This window comes from Phasianus colchicus, chromosome 3 (genome assembly GCF_987193195.1).
Source record: "Phasianus colchicus chromosome 3, bPhaCol1.hap1.1, whole genome shotgun sequence".
Lineage (NCBI taxonomy): Eukaryota > Metazoa > Chordata > Aves > Galliformes > Phasianidae > Phasianus > Phasianus colchicus.
This window is the reverse complement of record NC_143438.1, coordinates 22,548,222-22,570,708: the sequence shown is the minus strand read 5'-3', so window position 1 is coordinate 22,570,708 and position 22,487 is coordinate 22,548,222. Positions and strand designations below refer to the sequence as shown.

At 42.5% G+C, this 22,487-nt stretch overlaps 2 protein-coding genes and 1 long non-coding RNA gene across 4 annotated transcripts in view; 1 reads left to right on the top strand and 2 right to left on the bottom strand.

The window, feature by feature from the left end:
* The window catches only part of RETREG1 (reticulophagy regulator 1), a 62,597-nt gene extending 57,531 nt beyond the window's left edge, over positions 1-5,066 (bottom strand). The window contains exon 1 of the mRNA XM_031589229.2: positions 4,795-5,066. Within this exon, the coding sequence (XP_031445089.1) occupies positions 4,795-5,036 (242 nt within the window). The 5' untranslated portion in view covers positions 5,037-5,066. The remainder of the gene's footprint in view (positions 1-4,794) is intronic.
* A 5-nt stretch (positions 5,067-5,071) lies between these two features.
* Positions 5,072-22,487, top strand: part of LOC149918455 (uncharacterized) — a 33,742-nt gene continuing 16,326 nt past the window's right edge. Inside the window, exon 1 of one of the 2 annotated variants that reach the window (XR_016465044.1) lies at positions 5,072-5,765. This is a non-coding gene — a long non-coding RNA (uncharacterized LOC149918455). Of the gene's footprint in view, positions 5,973-22,487 lie in introns of both variants that reach the window. The other variant, XR_016465043.1, reaches the window with a different exon arrangement.
* Positions 17,211-22,487, bottom strand: part of MYO10 (myosin X) — a 150,935-nt gene continuing 145,658 nt past the window's right edge. The window contains exons 37-41 of the mRNA XM_031589235.2: positions 21,809-21,945; positions 20,743-20,863; positions 19,529-19,981; positions 18,960-19,151; positions 17,211-18,672 (exon numbers count right to left, since the gene is read on the bottom strand). Coding sequence (XP_031445095.2) covers positions 18,562-18,672; positions 18,960-19,151; positions 19,529-19,981; positions 20,743-20,863; positions 21,809-21,945 — 1,014 coding nt within the window. The 3' untranslated portion in view covers positions 17,211-18,561. The remainder of the gene's footprint in view (positions 18,673-18,959; positions 19,152-19,528; positions 19,982-20,742; positions 20,864-21,808; positions 21,946-22,487) is intronic.

The following is a 22,487-nucleotide window of genomic DNA, read 5'->3' as shown; positions in this document are numbered from 1 at the left end:
GGAGCACAGCATATCCCCCTAGAACTTCTATTGTTCTCAGGATTACACTTGCTATTTTAAATGCCTTGTTATCTTGAGCTACAAATATATATATATATAATTTCTCTCTCGACACAACTACTGTTGGACGCAGAATGTCTTTGTGTCATGGGGGAACTACAAACCGAAGCCGTGTTGCAATTCTGCTTGCTTTAGGATTTCCATCTTCTGTAAAGTCCTCACCCTGGATTTGGTCCTTAATTATTCAGTAATGCTCGTTTTCCCTCAGCTCCTCAATTATCCTCCTTGATTTATTTTCTGATTGATCCTGTTTTCTGCTGAGTGGTTGAAAAAATACTGTCAAGTGGCCAGGTTTTTTATGTAACGCAGCCTGGCTCTTAAACAATGTCAATTTTTATTCCAGTAAACCAATCTCTCAGCCAAAACTATGTAAGTTGTCATGAAAAAGCTGTTGAGATAATGGTGCTTTTTTTCTTAATTAAATTGATTTAGCCTCCCATTCCACTTTACCTTTGAAGCCTTCTAAAATTTTAATAACAAGTTGGAAAAGGAAACATAAGCTTAAAGCTGTCCAACTGAAAACAAGTAGCCCCTACAATTCAATCCCAGCTTACATTGCTATCAGAACTTAACTTGAAAGCATGGGAAGCTTTTGGGAAAGCATCCGTTCAACAAGAAAATGTTTTGAAAACAGTTGAAACAGTTCTGAAAAAGCATAAGCTGAATTCAAGGCACGAGGAGTCCACCATCACTATCCACAGTTTCACAACCTGGACTCACCAAAAATCCAAAATCCAGAGATGTTTAAGTGAAAATAAAAGTCAAATTTAGATAGCCAATACAATTCATACACAATCTCTGAATTTCTTACTAATGGCAGCCTTCCAATACCTGAAGGAGGCCTACAGGAAGGATGGGGAGAGACTTTTTATAAGGGCAGGTAGTGACAGGATGAGAGGAAATGGCTTCAAACTGGAAGAGAGTGAATTTAGACTAGATATCACAAAGAAATTATTTTACTGTGAGGGTGGTGAGACACTGGAACAGGTTGTCGAGAGGGGCTGTGGATGCCCCATCCCTGGAAGCACTCAAGACCAGGCTGGATGGGGCTTTGAGCAACCTAGTCTACAGGGAGGTGTCCCTGCCTATAGCAGGGGGGTTAAAACTGGATGATCTTAAAGGTCCCTTCCAACCCAAACCATTCTATTATTCTATGATCTGGTGGCACGTTGGTAATACAGAGTGGCTTGGATGGGAAAAAACCCCACACCCCTTGTACAAGAAGTTCCAAGCGAATCATCACTAAGAAAAGCTCCACACAAACAGATGGGGGCAAACAACCCTTGGCCTGCCAGCCCCCAGGCAGTACCACTACACCGACTGAACACCACCAACCATCACCTCATCAGCCTCTTAGGAATAACATCACCAGCATAAAAATGCTTCCTGATACAAACAAGACCAAGAGGAAAGCTGTATTTTGTAAGCAGTGAGCTTCCTAAAATCTACCAGAGAATAAAAGTGAGATTCCCAAATCCACCAACTCCACCTTGCTTTAAAGGTAAGTTATCCATCAAGATGTAGCAGTGACAATATTTACAGTTTGCAGGCCAACTCTTGAAACAAATGCCTAGCCAGAACACTTTTCCTACTTCACAAGAATAAATTAAGGAATGAAAAAGTTGAGATCTCTCCACAGTAAGCACTGTCATTACCAAGCAGAGATTCCAAGTAAGAAACAATCCAATAGCAAGTCTCAAAGCAAGTTGTTATTAAAACACATCAAGAAAATAGATGACAGACTGGGAGAATAGAACAGAAAAATGGCACTATCCACGCTTCCCAATACACACAGAAGGTAATAATTTAGCTAAGATTCTAAACCAAAACCCAAGATTGACTGTTAATGTTTGTCTAAGATCAATCCTAAGACCGAAAGTTATCAGCTGGCAGCCTGACACTTCAGATGCCTGCACTAAACTTCTGGCACCAGCACAGAGCATGCCTGCTCTATGTATGCTATACGTATAAAATGGAAAAAAAAAAACACCCTTATTTTCTTATGTGGCATTTTGACTTTAGTTTATAAGCTACCTGCAGCAGAAGCAAAGCATACTGCATAAGTATTGGTCTGAAGTTCAGTGCAGTCTTTGCACAAGAAATCCCAGTAAACAAAAAAATGGCAGAGTAATTTGCAGTCCAAGAACATCCATCAGTCGCTATCAAGAACGATGTGCTTTATGCCTCGTTAAACAGTCCATGATGATTTCTTTACAATATTCAAAAATAAAGGAGCTTTGGAAAATATAGTGAAATTAAATTAGCAAATTTCTTGTACCACAAGAATGTTATTTGAGTAGTAAATATCAAAAATGCATTCATATACAGCATCTGGATGAAAGATTTCTCAGAGGGAAGAGATTACCATCAAACATAACTGAGGTTTTGTGATGAGACAGAGAAATTGCTAACCCTCAGCAACTCATACTGCAAAGGTTTGTGCACAAAGGGTTCTGAATGACAAACATACATCCAAAAACTAGAGTAGCAGAGGAAAGACACTGTCCCCCCAGAATTAAATGGGTGGAAGGAAGGAGCCATAGCTACCGTTCCAACAGTTGGAAAGCACTGAAATTAAACTTTACCACCTGTTCCTCCTCCTTCCACTACCAATAATGCTGATACAACAAAAGAAGTCCCTGGCCATCCTTCTGCACTTCTCTCAATCTTGAGGAGCCCTTAATCTTGAGGAGAATCGAGGCCCTATGCCCTGAGAGCACAAGCACCTCTGCAGAGGGATGGGGGTATTCCAGGCACAGGACAGCAGCGCTGAGGCATTAACTGGCAGCGCTCCTCCAGCCCAGAGCACTGTCAGCACCGAGCGCTGTGAGGACAGGCTCTGCAGGCAGCTGGGCTCCACTCACACCCAACGCTGTGTTCTGGCTCGAGCTGAGTCACAGCAACCAGGCTGACCAGCTGGACTGGAGCTCCAGAGGAAAGCAGAGGCAGCAAGCACACTGTGCTGCAGATACATGATGCCAACACACTAAGGGAGAGAAATGCGAGACCAGATTTAAACCAGTGTTTAATTTTCAGTGTCAGCTTTCAGAAGTTTGCTGACAAGATCATTCCTGATGTTCTTCAGTCTCAAACCATAGAATTTTACTGCATAACTCCCCACTTTGTCTCTCAGCTTCCCTGGCATGAGGAATGAGCTTTCCAAGGAGGGACAGCAATATCACCAAAATAAAAGCAATCCTTCCACTGACTTCATTTCACCCTGACTCACTTTGACACTAAGAAAGTAGAGTGAGCTACAAATCCTGACAAAATAACTTCAATCACAAGTCACTTCCCAAGTTGCAGAAGGACCAGTGAGAGTTTCTGTACACATTATACACTGCATGCACTATACACGTAGACAAAAGAATAGCAAACAGGTTGTCCAGCAGCTAATACTCACTGAGGCACAGAAATGAAAGCAGTTAAACACCGCCCTTGATTTTATCAGAGCCAATTTCAAAGAAACATAAAGCATTATAACCCTCCGAATTGCTGTCAGAACAGGTGAGTTCTGAGAGCTAAACCACATAAATCTCCCAGTGAAAGGACTTACCAAGGGCACTTAAGAGCAAGACTGATAACAAAAGTCAACTTAGATTACACATCACACACATGCTGCTCCCAGGATTTGAGAAGATAAAGTGGTTTTGGAAATATCTGCACAGATAATTTTCTCGTGCAATGTAAAGCTTCAGAAAGTTCTCTTTGTGACCTGGATCACCACTAGGGTTATGGGGAACTAGGTGGAGTTTGCAGTTAATCCACTTATTTGCTTGTTCACCTCTTGTTCATTGGAGAGGAAAGAAGAAAACTCTAAGCACTGGAAACACAGTTCAAATTCACTTGAATCAGGATTCAAGTTGGAAGGGACCTCAAAGCTCACTCAGCCCCAACCCCATGCCATGGGCAGGTCTGCCAGCCACTGGGTCAGCCTGCCAGGGCCCCATCCAACCTGGCCTTGAGTGCCTCCAGGGGCACCACAGCTTCTATGGGCAGCTGTGTCAGGGCCTCACCGCCCTCTCAGTGAAAAACTTCCCTGACATCTAATCTAAGTTTCTCCTCTTTTACTTTTTAACTGCCACTATCTGCCCATGCCGGTCTCTCTCCCGTTTATCAGCTCCCTTCAAGTACTGGAAAGCTGTGACGAGGTCTCTTCTCCAAGCCATCACCCCTGGCTCCCTCAGCCTGTCCTTACAGGAGTCAGTCTGAGTCTCAGCTGTACCATTACATGGACTCCTAACACATAAACCTCTCTGAGGTCAGGGGAAATTTCTGAAGAAGCATCACAAAGAAAGGCAAGCGTTTTTTTTGTTTGTTTGTTTTTTCTATAGAAATAATCAGAAGACGTGATGCAAACGTAACAACAAAGCCACGTGAACGCCTGTGAATTCCCGACTTTTGACAACCAAACGGCACCCTACTAGAAAAACTTTAGCTGGAAAGGCAGGCTTGGTGCTCCGCAGCAACATTCCCACTGCCTCCCCTCCACCAGGGCTGACCGGGCCGCCGACGGGGAGAAGCACACGCACCAAACCCAGCCCTGAGGGGAGGCGCCCCGCAGCAGCACGGCGCCGGCCGCCACAAGCGCACGGCAGCGGAGGCCCAGCGCTCAGCCGCAGCCGCTCCGCGAGCGGGACGGCGACGGCGCGGACGGGCCCTCGGAGACCCGGGGCGGGGATGAGGGCCGTGCTGTCCCCCGGCAGGGCGTCCCCCCGCGCCCGGCGCGCTCACCAGAAGAGCAGGTTGGCGCAGACGAAGCCGCCCAGGCTGTGGAGGGGCCGCTCCCAGCTCAGCGCCGCGGCGATGCAGCAGCCCACCGCCAGACCCGTCTCCCCGAGCAGAGCCGCCGCCCCGGCCCCGCCCGACACCTCTGCCGGGGCTGCATCCCGCGGGCTGTCCGGCCGCTCCCGCCCGCCGCCGTTCTCCCCGCCCGTCTCCGGCTGCCGCGGCCGCGCGGGCGCCGCGCTCGCCATGGCTGGGTGGCGGCGGCCGGGCCGGGCTGGGCTGGGCCGGGCCGGACCGGGCAGGGCGGGAGGCGGGGCGGAGCGGGACAGCCGATCCCTCCCCGCGCCCCCACCCCGATCGGCGGCGCTGACGTCACCGCGGCAGGTGTCACGAGGGGCTGCGCGTGCGCGTGGCAGGTGCACGGGGAGGGCGGGGCTGAGGGCGGCGCCTGGCGGTGGCGGGTGGCGGGTGGCTGTTAGCCGTCAGCTGCCAACCGTCAGCCCGACGTACAGCCTGGGTCACACAGTCGTTTAGGTTGGAAAAGACCACCAAAATATCTAGTCCAACCATTAAATCATCCCCGCCGTGCCCGTGTCATATTTTCGTGTTTCCTGAACGCACCCAGGAGCAGTGACGCCACCACCTCCCTGTACAGCCCGTTCCCGGCTCTCACTGCTCTCTCTGAGAAGAAATTTTTCCTGATATCCAACCTGAACCTCCCCTGGCGCAACCCGAGGCCATTCCATCTTATTACACAGGAGAAGAGGCCAACTTCAAACCGCGGAGAGCGGAACTGCTGTGATACATCCCTTGAGCATCAATCGCTGAACAGGCAAAATGGGATTCAAAGAGCGTGCCTGTCAGCGTAAGCTGCATGAAATCTGGTAACTCATTAAGTACTTGGCTCCTGCAGCGAAAACTCACAGAAATACGATAATTTTGGATTGCAGATTATCATCTATTTCAAGCTTAATCAGGTACACACCCTCCTTCACTTGACCAGTGCAGCGAAAGTAGCCCTGTTCACTTAGAGCTGAACGTACCTTTTCTTTTTCTGAGGTAAAGAAAGACAAAAGATTGAGGAGTTGGTTCAGCTGTCCTTGGCTGCGGGTTTCCAGATCTTCTGTGTGGTTTGAGCAGATGACCTTGGGAAGGAGTTCTGTTGCTTATGATTCCACATGCCCGTGAGTGTATGAAAGTGATTAGGTATTGTTTATGAAGGTCTGAGAGAGTAAAAGGAAAGAGGCAGGCTTTCCTTGTAACCCAACAACACATGGATGGAAAAGTAAGGCCTGGGAAGGAGCTTCAACAAGGCTGGAGCAACAAATACTTTGTTGTTTTGCTTCAGTCTTTTGCTGATGGATGGAACTTTGCCCAAAAAAGACTTCATCAAGACAGCATGCCCTTCCAGTGCTGGCAAATAGGCAGCTGTATCATAGGGGTGCAGGCTGCTGCTTAGCTGCTGAGCTCTCTGATGCTGCTCCAGCACCTCTCCTGGTCTGCAGGGTGCAGTGGATGCCTGCAGATTCTGAATGTCTCTTTTGGCGAGTGAGAATAGAGGCAATTTTATGAGTATGTGGGAGTAAAAGTAGGGACCCCTGACAAGGAGGAAAAGCAGTTCTCCTTCTCTGAAGCCATTTTAGGATGATTTGTTGTGTGTGCCAAGCTGCTTGTTGTGGTTAATACTGTCTATAATACTATCAAACCTTCCCCAGCTTAGCCAGTAGCAGCTATCTTTCCCTTGCCAGCGTTCAGTTATTTTGGTATTGTGGGCTGACCTATTCAGGATCTAAGTCTAGCTGACTCCAAACAGCTATGAGATAAGCTGTGATAGAAGTCAGGTGTTCCCCATGCACTGTAAAGTGAGCGTGAGATAGTTAGCCACAGAAAGCACCCTTGGGTTAAAATATTTACATTTGAGTTTAACCAAAATTAGGCCTTAGTTTGTATTGAATTTGTGAAATGCTGATGAAGGTGTTATAGTCCTATGGCCCTAAGGATTACAGCCATGGCAGATTTTAGGTAAGTGACCCTGTCTGGTATTACATGCTTTTTAAAAAGATTGGAATATGATTGAATGCCTCTGCACTTAGACTTCACATCACTGTCCCTTTGATTAAATCAGACCCAAGGAGTTCAAGGATCCCCTGCTCCCCAGAAAACAGGGATGATGAAGGGTGTTTTCAGAGGGCAGGGCAGGCTATAGGTACACAACTCTTCCATATATTGATTAAACTTGCTTCTGTTCTGCACTACAGGCCTGTGCTTTCCTGACCTATGCCATAAAGGGTATGAATGGAAATTAGTGAAAAAGTCTTCCAGAATAGTTTCTGTTATTTAGCTAATGGAAAACATGCCTCATGTATTGATGGATGACAGCTTTTCTTTTCCACTGTTGATAGTTAGTGGTGTGATTTACATGACTGAGCTTGGTCTGATTTATGTGACTGAACTTACTGAAAGCACTCTGGTATAAACATCAGTGTGAGAGAAAAGATGGCTCATTCATTTGTGAAGCACTGCATTTTAGATGTTAAATGTGGCAGTAAATATGCTCTCTGGCCTTGATCTGTCTGTAGTTTGATGTTTTGACTGCTTGAGTTTAAAAGGTTTGTGTGCTATCTGTGCAGGAAAAAATCTAGGATTGGTACCCAGTGCACAGCTGCATACAGAATTAGAGTAGAGAGTGCAGTTCTGGTGTCAAGGACTGTGATGTAAATGATGGATGAAGCCTGAGGAGAAAGATTTCTAAATGGTTGCAGGAAAGGAGCTTACAGTTATCAAAGCCTTCTAATGCTTCTGAAATACGTCTGAAAATTCTGATGTCAGCATGGAGTAACAATGTTGATTTCAGGATACCAGCTCAAAATGATATGCAATAATCAAAAATATCTTCAGTGGAAAATGCATAGCTTGATATTTATAGACAAACTGACAGCATTTTTTGAGAAGTTTGAAGTTTAGCTCCTGAATATGTTTTTGTGCAGTGCAGTGAATTGTTCTGGATGCTGACCTACTAGGAGTTGCCTTTAGACCTGATGTATTGAAAATGATCTTTTTTTGGGGAAAAATGATACACAGAGTAATTTTTCTTTGTAACTAAAGTAGTTAGTCTTTCACCATTTGACAATAAACTAAATCCAAAGAAGACTGTGAATTCTTGCTGTCACAGTCAAATCCCATACTCAATGAATCTGATACTTTAAAAGCTTTGATGGCTATCTATCTTTTGCACTCTCTCTCCATTGTATGAGGTGTCAGTATGTTGTTGAATCACACATCCGGAAAAAGATATTGTGTGGAACTAAGGAGTGTTTCTGGTCTGATGTCAAGGTCAAAAAGGGTCTTTCCAGCTTAAATTGCTGCCCCATTAGGTAATCACAAATGTTTGTCACAACCAGTTATATAGATGATTTTAAAACAATGAAAGGACAAAAACAAGACACATCTTTAATTAAAAAAGAATGTTTATTAATGAGTGAAAGTATATTAAGTGTGCAGTCTGACAAAACATAAATGACTGAAGTTCATGTTTATCTCTCGAAATTATGAAAAATCGGAATCTAATCCAAATGACAAGGACAGATCTCTAGAGGTAAACAAGAACCTTGATATGCTACGCATACTGTTTAACATTGTTAAAAAATGACTTTTGAAAAGTCTGTTCTGTATTTTCCAGTTTGCTTCTTTTTAATAGCTATTAAGAATAGCTATTAATAGCTGAGAATTAATAGTTATTCTCAGAAACGAGGACAACAAAAATCAAACTACAGAACAACAGAGCACTTCAATGTTTTGTTCATCTCTTTCACTCTCTCTCAGCCTGTCTTCTGTTGTGACAGTACTTTGAACCAAACACAGCTTGTCTGTTTAGTAATTCCCTACTGAACTTCTCTTGCAAGTGCTCCTTGGATTTATGTTCTTGAATGCAACATTGTCGAGGAATTCCATAGGTCTGCCACCTGTTGTCTAGATTTACCTTTCCTTTCAAGCTTGCTTTCTGTTTGCTTTGTTTCATCACAGACTCAAACAGTAAGTTAGCTTGTAAGGAACATCTGGAAGACGTTTGGCCTGACCTTTCTCCCCACATGGATAATTACTCAAAACACCTTTGTAGTTGTTGATGTCAGGTTGCTTCATGTCATGCCCATATTTGTTCTGAATGTCTCCAAGGGTTGTAGATACTGCACAGGGCTCTGGGCTGCCTGCTTCAGTGTTTGGCCCCCTCATTGTGAAGAATCTTTTATTATCTATTCAAAATTTCTAATTCTGCAATCTTTGTTAATTACCTCTCTTTTATCTTCTGTGCACCCTCGAAGAGAAGGACTCTGACTCTCTCTGCTCTATGACCATACACAAGGTACTTGGCAGTAGATGCCCATGAACCAACTGCAAGGTCTTGCATCTGGCTTGATGCAATCTCAAGCACAGATACAAGTTAGGCAGAGAACGGCTTGACTGCAGCGCTGAGGAGAAGGATTTGGGAGAGTCAGTTGAAGAAAGATTCAACATGAGCTGGCAATGTGTGCTTACAGCCCAGAAGGCCAACTATATCCTGGGTTGCATTAAGAGAAACAAGGTGATTCTGCTTCTCCACTCTTGTGAGACCCCATCTGGAGTAATGTATCCAGTTCTGGGGCCCCCAACACAAGAAGGACATGGAGCTGTTGGGGCAGATTCAGAGGAGGGCCATGAAGATGATCAAAGGGCTGGAGCACCTCCCCTGTGAGGACAGGCTGAGAGAGCTGGGCCTTTTCAGCCTGGAGAAGGGAAGGCTCTGGGATGATCTTATGATGACATTCCAGTACCTGAAGGGGCCTACAGGAAAGCTGGGGAGAGACTTATAAGGCCGTGTAGCAACAGGATGAGGAGAAATGGCTTTAAACTGGAAGAGGATAGATTTAGACTAGCTCTGTCAGGAAGAAATTCCTTAATATAAGGGTAGTGAGACTGAGATTTCAGGAAAAAATTCTTTACTGTGAGGATTGTTATGCACTGGAATTGGCTTCCCAGGGAGGTGGTTGAGTTACCATCCCTGAATTTGTTTAAAAACAGTTTGGATGTGGTGCTCGGGGACATGATTTAGTGGAGGGTTGTTAGAGTTAGGGTTAGGTTGCAGTTGGGCTTGATGATCCTTAAAGTCTTTTCAAACCTGACCCATTTTATGACTCTATGATTCTGTGATACACTGGAACAGGTTGCCTAGAGAGGTTGTGGAAGCACTCCTGGAATGCCTGGAAGCACTCAAGGCCAGGCTGGATGGGGCTTTGAACAACCTGGTCTAGAGTGAGTGTCCCTGCCTATAGCAGGGCGTTTGGAACTAGATGATCTTAAAGGTCCCTTCCAACCCAAACCATTCTATGATTCTATGAACCTTCTGTCTTCAAGAGTGAACAAACCTGGCTCTTTCAGTCTCTCCTTCTGGGGAGCCTTTGGCCTCCTTCCAGTACGTCAGCAAGTGTCTAGTATTGGGCAGCCCAAAACTGGACGTAGTATTCCTTATGTGGTCTCATAAATGGTGGAAGGAGAGGAAGAATCACTTCCCTTGTCCTATCAATGACAACTGTCCTATCAATTGTATGATTACTGACTCTGTATCCAGTTGTCACCATGCCACTTACTAACTTGTGTTCTGTGTTCTGAGACTGAAGAGTCCTATTGTAATCATTCTTTGAATGGTAGCACTTTTGCACCAATAATCATCTTTGTTGCTCCTCTCTGAACAATTCCAGTTCTAAGATACCTTTCTTCTTCAGTTCTAGTCACATCAGCACTGCATTTGAAATGGGAGGAGATCATTGATTTAAATAGTTTCATATTAATGCTCCATGGTTTGCTCTGTGCCTTTTGTAATAATTTCTAACATCTTTCTTTCATTTTATTTATTTGTTTATTTATTTATTTTATCTGGTTCCAAATATTGAGTCAATATTTTCCAGGAACTGCTAAAACCTCACAATTTTGTCCTTTACTGATATTGTTCAGTCCAGAGCTTGTTACTGTACAGTTGAATCTGGGATTGTTTTTTCCCCACACCTCACCTAGTGCTGCAGAACCCCTGCAGAACTTCAGTGTTGGTCTCCTTCCTGTGTTGAGAATGAACCATTCTGCCTCATTGCCCCTTCCCTAGCTACTGGCCAATTATTTTCCCACATCAGAGCTTTGCTGCTTCTGTGGCTACATGCCTTCCTTAAGAGCCTTAGGTGATGAATTTGGCCAAAAGCCTTCTGGAAATCCACCTAAAATGTATGTCCCTCATTCACAGTTCATTGACACCATCAAAGAACTCCAACAAGTTTCTAGGGCAGAGCTTTGTTTTACAATCTCTTCTGCTCCTTCCCAGCAGAATATATTTCTTCAGGTGCCCAATAGTTATACTGCTTATTTTAATCCTTCCTAATTAACATTAAAAGCCTTTTGTTCCCTGGATCACCTGAACTCTTTCCAAAGACTAATGTCCTCTGTGATATACTTGCTGTGTACCTTTCTTTTATCCTGTTTCTGCTGGAAGCTTCCTGGATGCTTCTGTGGTCTTTCTCACTATTCACAAACTTCTGATATCTGATATAGTTCTGGTTAAAATGTAGAGCAACTTCCCAATTAATAACTGCCAAAGAGTTTGTCACCTTTGAGCCCACCCTCTGAGCTTTTCAGCATCTGAAAGGTCTCTCTATTGCAGAACATTTATTCTTTTATTTAAATGGGATTTACCATAATCTTAAAACAGATAGCAGGAATGAGTTCATTGTTGTCCTACGTTACTGCATCATGCAGTTAGGTTCCATCTACTGAAGGATTTTACATACAGGTGTGTGTATCTATTAAAATGGCAGGCACTAAATATCCTATTCCACCCTCGTCCCCTGTCACGTGCTTTTGAAACACAGGATTCAGCTTAATATTCCAGGTCTTGTGCTTCAGTATAGATATATTTCAGTTGTTGTAACTGACAGTAGCTGAAGAAAATGCAGGGAAATTCAGAGCCACAGTTGGCAGTTTGAGAGAATGTCAGTCACCTCCCAGAAATGCTTTTAGAGGCTGCCCTCTGCTGTTTCTTTCAGCCATCAGCTTCGCATCTGACTTCTTTGTTCTTGAAGTAGTTGTGTGTCAAATGCAGTATAGCATATCTTGTCTAAAGTTATATTTTTCAAGAACATTAGTCAATAAGGCCTTCTTTATGGAGGACTGTATGCTGCTTAGTGCCTACTAATTTTTACTTCTGTCGTGCTAATAAATTTGCTCATCCTTCTTTATCTAAAAAAGAAGGACAATTTATGGAAGAAAATAATTTAAAGAAACGAAACCTAACACTTTGTTATCAGGAGGACTATGCCTCTCCTGGCATTTTAAAGTTATAATGATCTGGAAAATATAGCAGTGGCTGGGAGTAGAGAGATCTGCCCTCTACTTCATGGATTCTTAGAATCATAGAATCACAGAATGGCTTGAGTGGGAAAGGACCCCAAGGATCATCGAGCTTGGACCACTCCGCCACATGCAGGGCCACCAACCTCCAGATCTGGTACTAGAGCAGGCTGCCCAGGGCCCCATCCAAACTAGCCTTGAACACCTTCAGGAATGGAGCATCCATAGCCTCCCTAGGCAGCCTGTTCCAGCACCTCACCACTCCCTCTGTGAAGAACTTCCTCCTGACATCCATTCTAAACCTTCTCTCTATGAGCTTAAAACCATTCCCCCTTGTCCTATCACTGGTCTGTAAAAAGTCGATTCCCTTCCTGTTTATAATCTGCTTTTAAATACTGGTAAGCCTGGAGAAGAGAAGGCTGCAAGGATGTCACGGAATTAACTGGATCAGTTTATGCCCGTGACAGGGGGCAGTATGCCCCTGCCCTCCCCACCCCCCACCTGGGCCCACAAAATGGGAAGGAAGGGGGAAAAGGAAAGAAACAGCGGCAACAATCTATGGAGGTAAACTTATTTTACTAACTATGATATCGGAATACAAAATAATACAATATAATACAATCTAATTGAAATTGAGACTAATGAATGAAATAAGATATGAGAGAGAGTTCCCGAGACCGAGTCAAACCTGAAAAAGCTTGGAACGGCTAGGAAAGCACCCTCCAGCACCCACTGCCAGGCAGTAAGAGACCGCCCCCCCCCGGAAGGGTCAGATCCCGTGACTTCCGCAATGTATAGGGATAGGTACGTAGAGTTAGAATATTAACACTTCCAGTACACGATGTTTTGATGTTGAATACTGAAAGTCAAATAAGCAAAAACCAAAACCATGACAAAGGAGACCTCATTGCAGCCTTCTCTTCTCCAGGCTGAACAAGCCCAGCTCCCTCAGGTTGTCTTCGTAGGGGAGGTGCTCCAGCCCTCTGATCATCTTTGTGGCCCTCCTCTGGACCCTCTCCAACAACTCCACATCTCTCCCATGCTGGGGGCCCCACACCTGGACGCAGTACTCCAAATGGGGCCTCATGAGAGCAGTGTAGAGAGGAACAATCACCTTCCTGTCTCTGCTGGCCACCCCTCTTCTTAAAGAACCCAGGACATCTTCTGAGACGCAAAAGCAAACTGCTGACTCGCATTCAGTTTTTCATCCACCAGGACCCCAGGTCCTTCTCTGGAGGGCTACTCTCAAGAAGTTTGCCTCCCAGTCTGTATAGATATCTGTGGTCGCTCTGACCCAAGTGCAAAACCTTGCACTTCGTTGCATTGAACCTCATTAGGTTCACATGGGTTCACTTTTCAAGTTTGTCACAGTGCCTCTGGATAGCTTCGTTTCCTTCTAACTTCAGCATCCATGTTGTCCTGCTGAGGGGAAGATTGCATTGCTTCCTTGTGTCTTCCTGACCTGCTCTTTGTCTTCTCTATTTGATTGAAGTTTTTTGCAGATTAAAGTCTTTACTGACCTCATAATGTGTGTTTGAACGGTGCCAAGCATAATAAACAGGGTGCAATCTCTATCAGATTTCCCAGGTACTTTCCCAATATAAATAATGAAAAGCACAAAAACTTGTAATTTACAAATCAAAGCCGTGGTTGATTTCTAAAACAAATCTTAAGAGAAGTCTGTGCTTGCAAAAGCTTGTGTGCGACCTTAAAATGAAACGACTCGTCTGAGGTTATGAGACAGCTTAGAGTACACATAATTACACTGGGTTGTGGTAGACAATATTAGTTGGTAGGATGAAATGAAAACTTGGTATTTTTAACACCATGTGTGCACAGATGTACATTTATGGGAAAAATTTATATGCACAGCATAGTAAGTGAAACTGGAGTTTCCAAGTTCAGATTTCTCAGTCTTTTCTCTTGTAACAATGAAATGTTTGTTTGGCAGCTTGAATTCACTGGGTCCATTGGCCCTGTAAGCTAAAACAAGGTAGTACAAGAGAAAAAAAAATAAAAACAAAAAATTGACACAATCGTGTGAATGTTGATGCTGTTTCTTATGCAGAACTATTAGACCTTGGTAGTTTTTTCCTTCTCCACTAGGTTATGCTGCTTCTCAATGCCAATGAACTCCCAGCTGTAACCCAGCTATGAAGTGATGAGTGCCTGTATGCTTATTGAGCAGTTTTAGTTTTTTCTTCTGTCAGGATGCTCTCACACCCCTGCGAGAAATACTTCTTTCCGCATGGTTAATGTGTGTGACAGCAATAGTAAATGCTCCTTTCTCAAATGCAGTATTCTTTTCTGATTTTACAGAATTGAGCTAGCATAACAATGCACATTTCCACTTTCTGAGTTGTTGATGTGGTGTTACACCATTGCTTGGATAATACAATTGGATCAAAGAAAATAGTTTGATGTAACTGTCTAGGATCTGAGACAAAGGATTTTCTGGAAGAAAATGCATGTTTACAGGCTACAGTTGAATCCTGTTAAGAAACCACTTAAAACAGATGTTTTTAGCCTAGAAATCATACTTTTCAGCCACCTCATGAAATAATTATGCAACAACTCATAGGTGTTGTTCAACTCCAAAATGTCTTCAGTTCTTCTCCGTTTAATCATGACATAGAAGTTTAATAACATTTATTGATTTTCATCTATCTAATTCTGGACAAATTACTGTAACCCCTTATATAGATTTGCTGTTTGAATGTGTATGAGAGAGAGTAAGTAATGACTTCATGCATTGAATGTGTGAATAGCCAGAACTGCACTGCCCACTGCTGTCAGGCAGAGTGCTGCCAAGTCTGCTCTGCTAAGGCTGCGTGAGGGCTGGGGACTGTCAGCGTGCTCTGGGGAAGGACAGAAGGAACAAGGAATTTCACTTGGGAATACATGGTTGGAGGCCTGGAAAAGTGCTTGTCATTCACTGTGGCTTTCTGTGGAGAGGACTAAATGATCTTATGGACGGAGTAAGAGAAATGAGATGTGAAAAACAATGAAAAAATATTACTTATAAACTAATTTTAAGAATTTATGGAGTAAGTTGAAGGCTTGTCAGTTGACTGCATTTGGCACTTTTCCCCCCTTTCATCTTTATGCATATAAAATTCCAGTGAAGAACTAAAGGCATGTCACTATCAAAAAGGCAAGTAAGGTAGGTAAAGTAATTGCAGTAGATAAGAATACTGTTGTTACAAAGCAACTGTAAGGGGTTTAGGAGACTGCACAGTTCTATCTCTCTATCATCTTTATCAGATGTTGGAAAATACTATAAGGCTGATGAAGGGGAACAAAGTACATGCTTTTGAGAGAAGTTGGTTTAAAGGAAGTTTCAGCTTGAGTAATCTTGTAAATGAAGGCTGGAAGATGATACAACTACTAATTATCATTATATATTAGGAATTAGGAGTGGGTTTATTTTATTGGTATCCCCTTTCTCCAAACCCACTCATATTTGATGCATTTTTCATTTCATCACTACCCATGATGAATGAAGATGTTGGTATGTCTGAGAAACAGCCTGAGTAGATACTGCTTGTCCTAATCAAACATCTGTTGGACAGCAGCAATGAAGAAAAGACTCCATCTTCCTGTTCTGATGCAGATAAGCTTGTACTACAGTTGGAACCACTCCAGTGGCTGATTCCTTTGGATCACTGCTGACCTCTTCTGCTTGGTTCCCATGGCTGCCATAGTATTTGTAGTTTCAATATGTTGTACCAAAGGCCCAGTGTCTGTTGCAATGTGTTGTAGGAGATATTCTACATGGATTCCTTCAAGATAAAAGCTTTGTAGGTGTTTGCTTGCAATGTGAATTTAACTGGAATTAAAAACTCTGTAGTTCGAAAGAAATAAGGACAGATGTAAAGTCATGTTGACATACTCCAAATGCCTGTCTCTGCAACCTCACCCACCTTGCAGCCACTGTGTGCCAGCTCCAGTTTGTATCTGCAGACAATGAAACACAGTGTTTCTACGGCTGTACGATGTACAGAATTTCTTATATTCATTATTTGCTTGGTACTCTTCCATACTTAATTGGCAGAGCTGTAAATGGTGATCTGGAGTGTATGTCCTATGAGAACTAGAGGTTGTCTGCATCCAAGAAATTCCACTGCTCTGCCTGAGTTGCTGTAAGGTCACCTTGCTGTTCGGTAGCATGTCTGTTAGGTGTTTGTACTGGCACAAACCTGCACGTCCCTGCTGTTAGAGCTGTACGTCTCAGAAATGTGGGGCTTGGCACCTAAGTTTCTGATGCAACGCTTCTCGGGTGTAGCAATTTCCTGTGCATAACTTGTATAATTAAGATTATTAAGAATTTTGGCACCCTTACAAATGGAATGTATTTGTATTAGGAGGGAAAGTGCTTCTTAGACTGAAGCCTAAGGACATGAGTGGGATTGAGGCACAGCCAGCTCCAAGGCGCTGGGATACTGGTGTGCTAATAGGCTGATGCATGATTGCATTTCCTTTTCAGCTGCCACTTCATCCTGTCATTTACCTGGGTGGATGCTGAGGCTTGACTGAACAGCTTCTGCTGTCCCCCTCCTTTATCTTTTATAAACAAACAAACATAAAAACTCCCATTAGTAATATTGTTGTGGCAGGAACTTACCTGAGCGTGTCCATAAGCAGCACTTGGACAAAATTAAATCCTCTTGCTTTGCTGGTTGAAATCTATGTTTTGTGTGACTCTAAGGGTTCCTTGCTAAGAGCAGTGAGCCCTGTAGCCTCCACATGTTATGTGCACTTACTGTAGGTGGCTAATAAAAACAGCTAGCTTACACTGTGGCTATGCAAATAGCAAAAGCTTTACTTCCATATTGCCTGTGGAGTGGGATTACTCTGCAGTCCTTCCTTTTTGTTGTTTTTGTGTAACTGACACGTATCTTGATCAAGTAGGTCGTTTTGAGCAGATGGGAACTTCTCAACACAGCACAAACGTGTATCTTTTCAAGAAAAGCACATATGGAGTCACACTGTGTTCTTGGCTTGGCAAAATTAAAGGTTTGCTGCAAACCCAATGTGGTACAGAGTGAAAACAAAAGACAATACATACATTTTTTCTTTATTGCTGAACTTGTTTGTTTTTGAGTAAGTAGGCATACTTCCTTAAAGGCTGAGTTTTTTTTTAATAACAGTACAATTTTTCAGGTTTCTTTTTGTTGTTTGGCTTTTTTTTTTTTTTTTTTTTTTTTGCTATGAATTAAAAGATACCTTTGATCAAAGTTTTGCTTTATATTACAGTATTTCTGTACAAAAATAGAAGTCCAAAATCAGCGTACTATTAGCTGATATTCCCCAATGTATTTACAGGGTATTGTCAAGAACCTTCATTAGGCAACCCAGTAAAATAGAGAACTCCATATTAAAGCAGTTGCGTTGTACAACTTTCCATTTTCTACTCAACTCTGAATGGCTCCGACCTTTGAGAGTCCAGCCACGATTATAAGTGAGCGGTGCCTTTAAAAGAAAATATTTAAAACTTAAGCTGACATTATGGAGCACTGGAACTGATAACTGTTTTCTGTATTAGGGTAGTCTATAAATATTCTCAGCTACATCTCTATAATACAGCAGATACAGAACGCAGGCTTCTGCTACTCATATGGTAATATATATTTGCAATAGTAAAATCAATGTAAGAAAATTTTGGAATTTACCTGTTAATAAAAAGGCTTATAAAGCAACCATACAATTGTAACAACTATAGCTCTGAACTATTAAAATGTACAGAAAGACTGTTTACACCATTGCACATACTTATTCCCTTTGCTCTGAAAGACTTACGAAATACAGAATAAAATTAGTCAAATTTACCGACAGCTCAAATAGGCATGTGCAATGTGCACATCAGTGGAGGCAAGGGGAAACTAAGTGTTGGCATCTCTCAGGAAGGCTGCCAGCAGCTCTCCAAAAAAAATATACCTTGCTCTTCTCCCCTCCCTCTTCCCACATATATGCAGACCAGTAAGTTAGTGCAGAATGGATGAATACAACTTTGATTTCAGTGTTCTATAAGGGCAAAAAAATTCCCCTTGATTTTTATCAGCAATTTTAGGTCAATACAAGGCAGGTTTAATTTCATAAGGCACTTCATACTGCTTGTGTTGCAGTGGATCAAGTCTTAAGGCATCTTTTACATCAACTGAAGGTAATAATGCGTTGGAAAGCTTTCAATGAGCCAGCAGTTCCAATATGTGGAACTGCCAGTGAGCATTTCAGCTGATTTTTCCCTCCTCACCCTGTGGTCTTTCTAAAAAGAAGGCTGGAAGGTATTTTCCTTGGAAATTCTGGTACTTGGTTAGCTTGTCAACAGACGTGATCAGTATCGCCAGGTCATCTTGAGGCCAACCAGCAATATTTTCTGTTCAGAGCACAGCAGAATTGGTTTTGTTTTCACCTGGAGCTGCCCTGACTTCCATGGCTACTCACTGATCGAGAGGTGCTGTAGCGTTTTTTCACAATCATGCTGATGTAAGCTTTCATCAGCTTTGCAATGTCAACCACCTGCCAAGAGAATAGAAAGAGCATCGAGTCTTGAGTGAGGAAACCCTATGTGAATGAATTCCTTTATACACTAACAATACAAAGCCATTGAGCTTTCAACAAAAGTTTTTTGCAGCTAAATAGAAACGCTCAGTATTTCTATCCATCTCGCTATGTCTTTCTTTTAGCTTTACAGGGATCTTTAAAAAACCTGGTAACATTTGCAGCAAATTCTTTAATTACAAAGTTGTCTGACTATCTGAAAAGGAAGACTAGAGTAGTAAAAGAAAATGCCTTCTTGCTCTTACCTCACTAGTCTCAAAAAGCAACTCTCTCTCATCCACCACGATCTTGTAGGTGTTGGCAAGCGGTGCACCGAACGACAAGATGTGTTCATACTGAAACACTTCCAGAGGCCTTCCTTCCCCACGTTTGTAGACAGAAACCGCATCAGCGCTGACTCCGAGCCACAGCTCTTGTGGGAATCCCCCTTCTTTGCACTAGAGGAAAGAATGTAAATTAAAAGTGAAGGTAACAGAGGGAGCCATGCCACACTTACTGTTGAGGTTCTTGTCTGTTACCATTTTGGGGAAAAAAAAAAAAAAAAAGTGCTGCTAGTCCATCTTTGAACGCAGTGTTCTATGCTTCTCCTATGCTTGTACCCAACCTACACAGCCTCTATCCCATAAAACACTCACTTATTTTATGGTAAAATCACTACAATGCATGCTAACTGGAGTATGCTTTTAATACAAAACATTTTATTGCATCAGCTGTCTGAGCATTGTGATATGCTATTTATGATTTCACCACTGTAATGAAATCACGAACCGTACAGTATAAGCTGTATTTTGAGTGTTCTAAAGGTTTTACTCACCTCTACATCAAACAGTGTTGACCCATAGCCAGGCCATTCCTTAATCAAAGCCATATACTTTGCCATAGCCTGCTCCTGGTTCATCCTCTGCAGTTTTTTCCATTTGTCAATAATACTAGTCCTGGAAGCTGAGATTTCCTCTTTGACCCACATGTCTAACATCTGATCCTCCTCAACCTTCTGTTTGCTGACAGAGCCACTGCAAAAACTCCTCCGCAGCGTTCCTTCAAGAAAGCTGGCTCGTTTCTTCTCAGCCTTCTCTGTTGCAGTGAATGTTTTGGTAGACTGAGTAATCCGAGACTTCAGTTTCTGCAAGGGATAGACTTCCTCCAGGTCTGGTATGGTGGTATGCAGAGTGTAATCTCCCTGAAGGTACTGGAGACGCAAAGCTGCAAGGACTTGAAGGGTTTCTTCAGGAGCAGGATAGTGTCCTCTAATCACTGCTTCGTGAGCCTAAAGAGGGGACAAAGATAGCTTTTCATGTACAAACAAAGTCTCTAAAAAGACTGAGAAACAGGACATAGACTTTGTGCAAAGCATACACTGGATCTGAAATAAATAATCCATCACATCAATCAGGTGTGGTAAATTCTCATGCCAGATCCATTCAGATGGCTAAGGCAGGGTTTACCAGAAGAACTGCAAGGCAATTGATGATCTTGCTCAAGGGGAATGTGCAGTTACTAGTACAGCTCTTTGAGAACCCAAATGTGTAGGAACAACTGGATTACTAAGAAGGAAAAAAACATGTCACGGAGAAAAAATCTGGATCAAAATGCTTACTTGGGATGTCATCTATGCAACCATATGTTAGGAAGAAGTGGCTATCTGGTTTTACTTACTGCATTTAATAATCTGACTGTGAAACTGATGTTTCCAGCCAAACGAGCAAAGCCCTACCACAGCTTTGTAATAAACACGACTGAGGGAAAAGAGTACATCTTTAATAATAAAATTAATAAAATGTTTATATGTTATTGCGATCTGTAGCACAGGGATTGTGATTCTGAACCAAGTCTCAAATCCCAGATCTCCACACAACCGATTTAATCTTTTGGAAATTCAAGGTCAATCAGTTACATCAGAATAAACTGATGCTGCTTGAGAAGCACATTCAGTTAAACAAGACACTCAATCAAAACATTCCCCATGGTGACTAGACTTTTGTTTCTTCCTTCTCTTAAAAGTCTTCAAAATAAAACCTATCTCCTTACCTGCTCAAACATGAAGGCAAATTCCACACTATCTTTTGGGACATTTTCTGTGTCCAGGAAGCAGTAGAGCTTGAAGTAGAATTTCCAGTGCATCTCCCCAGCTTCAGCAGTGGCAGAAAGCCTACTCGTGTGTATGAAAAAGAAAAGAGAGATCAGATCTTTGTAATCAAACTCTTTCTAAACTGACACCTGAACAATCTAAGCACTAGCCGAATTTTACTTGCTCACACCTGGTATCAGTCTGGTATTGTTGACAGCAGCTAGTTCTTTTCATCAGTGTACCTCACTCTTGGGATCCGGGGATCTATTTATCTCTCTATATATTTAGAGACTAAGGAAACCCTAATCAAGGAATTACAAATGTTAATTCAGTTCTCAGTCAACTGCTCAGTCAACTGCCTCTAACACAAATTCTTTTAACAATCTTTTATTTGTGACTCAGTCAACTGTTGACAAAAGCAACATTATTAAGTTCTGTTAAAAATGTGATCGCTCATTAGCCAATCCTTTTTTCCCCCCATTACTATGTAGGTAAAGGAAGCTGACTGCCATGCATATAGTGTAAGGATGACAAACAGGAATGTAGGCTTGCATTACGTTTTCGTACTGCAAAACTATGGTAGTTTAAATTTCATTGGTAAGAAAAATGTTATGATCCATCCTGTGTTGACTTCCATGTGTGTGTGTTAGACAGTGGTACTCACAATGGCAATGATTGCCTGGAATTCAGATCTCCCAAAACTGAGACAGCTGCAATTTTAGTAATGGTAGAAAATATTGTGGTATTGAAAAGAAAAATGTGGAAATAATAATAAGAAATATTACTCTATTGGTATCAAGATTGAGAAAAATCAAACCCAAGTAAATAAGCAGCTCATTAATTTGTTTAAAAAAAAAAAAAAAAAAACACCAGAAATGAAGATGCTCTTGTTCCTTCCACAAATAGGCAAGTGCATAATTCAGCTGTGTCATCACAAACAAGCAAGAGAGAATTCAGCACTACTGCCACTGTAAATGTATTAACTGCAACTTATTAGAACAGTGAGAGAAAGGGAAGCACACTCACTTTTCAAACTTTGCCAAGACGTCAGCCACAATGGTTCTGCTTTCAATTGCTTTATCAGTAGTTCCATTGTATTCAAACAAAGCAAACATATTTCTGCTGTCCTCCATGGCCAAACCACGAATTAACTTTTCAACCACCTAATGAAAAACAGTACGTGAAGAACCACAGCACAGAAAGGTGGTACCACAGAGGCAAAACAAAGAAATAGGAAAAAATTCAGAGTTAAGCTTTCCCTCAGGCTAAAAATGCTCGTCAGATGTTCTCACTGTCACTATTCATAATTGCAGAATTCCAATTCAACTTTTATCCTGAGTAAGGGAACATGTATGTGCTATCACCTGACCAGATATAACTACTGTATTTCAACAACTCAGATACAGTGGTCCATCTTCAGCAAGCAACGTAGCTCTCACACACACCAGTATCTACTGAAGTTATTCCAATAAGGCCTCTACTGAGTTCTAAGTCTTTCCTGTATTTTGTCCTACAAGAGAGAGCTGCAGTTGGATACTTCTCTGCAGAGTAAGTACAGTTCATATACACTATATATATATAAAAAGAGGTACAAAGACCTAAGTAAGTCTTCCCTCCCCTTCCCTGACTGGAACAACTGTGCCCTCTCAACTGCTGGAGACACCCCTGGAGCTTCTGAAGTTTACTGCTGCTACTGGCTCGAACT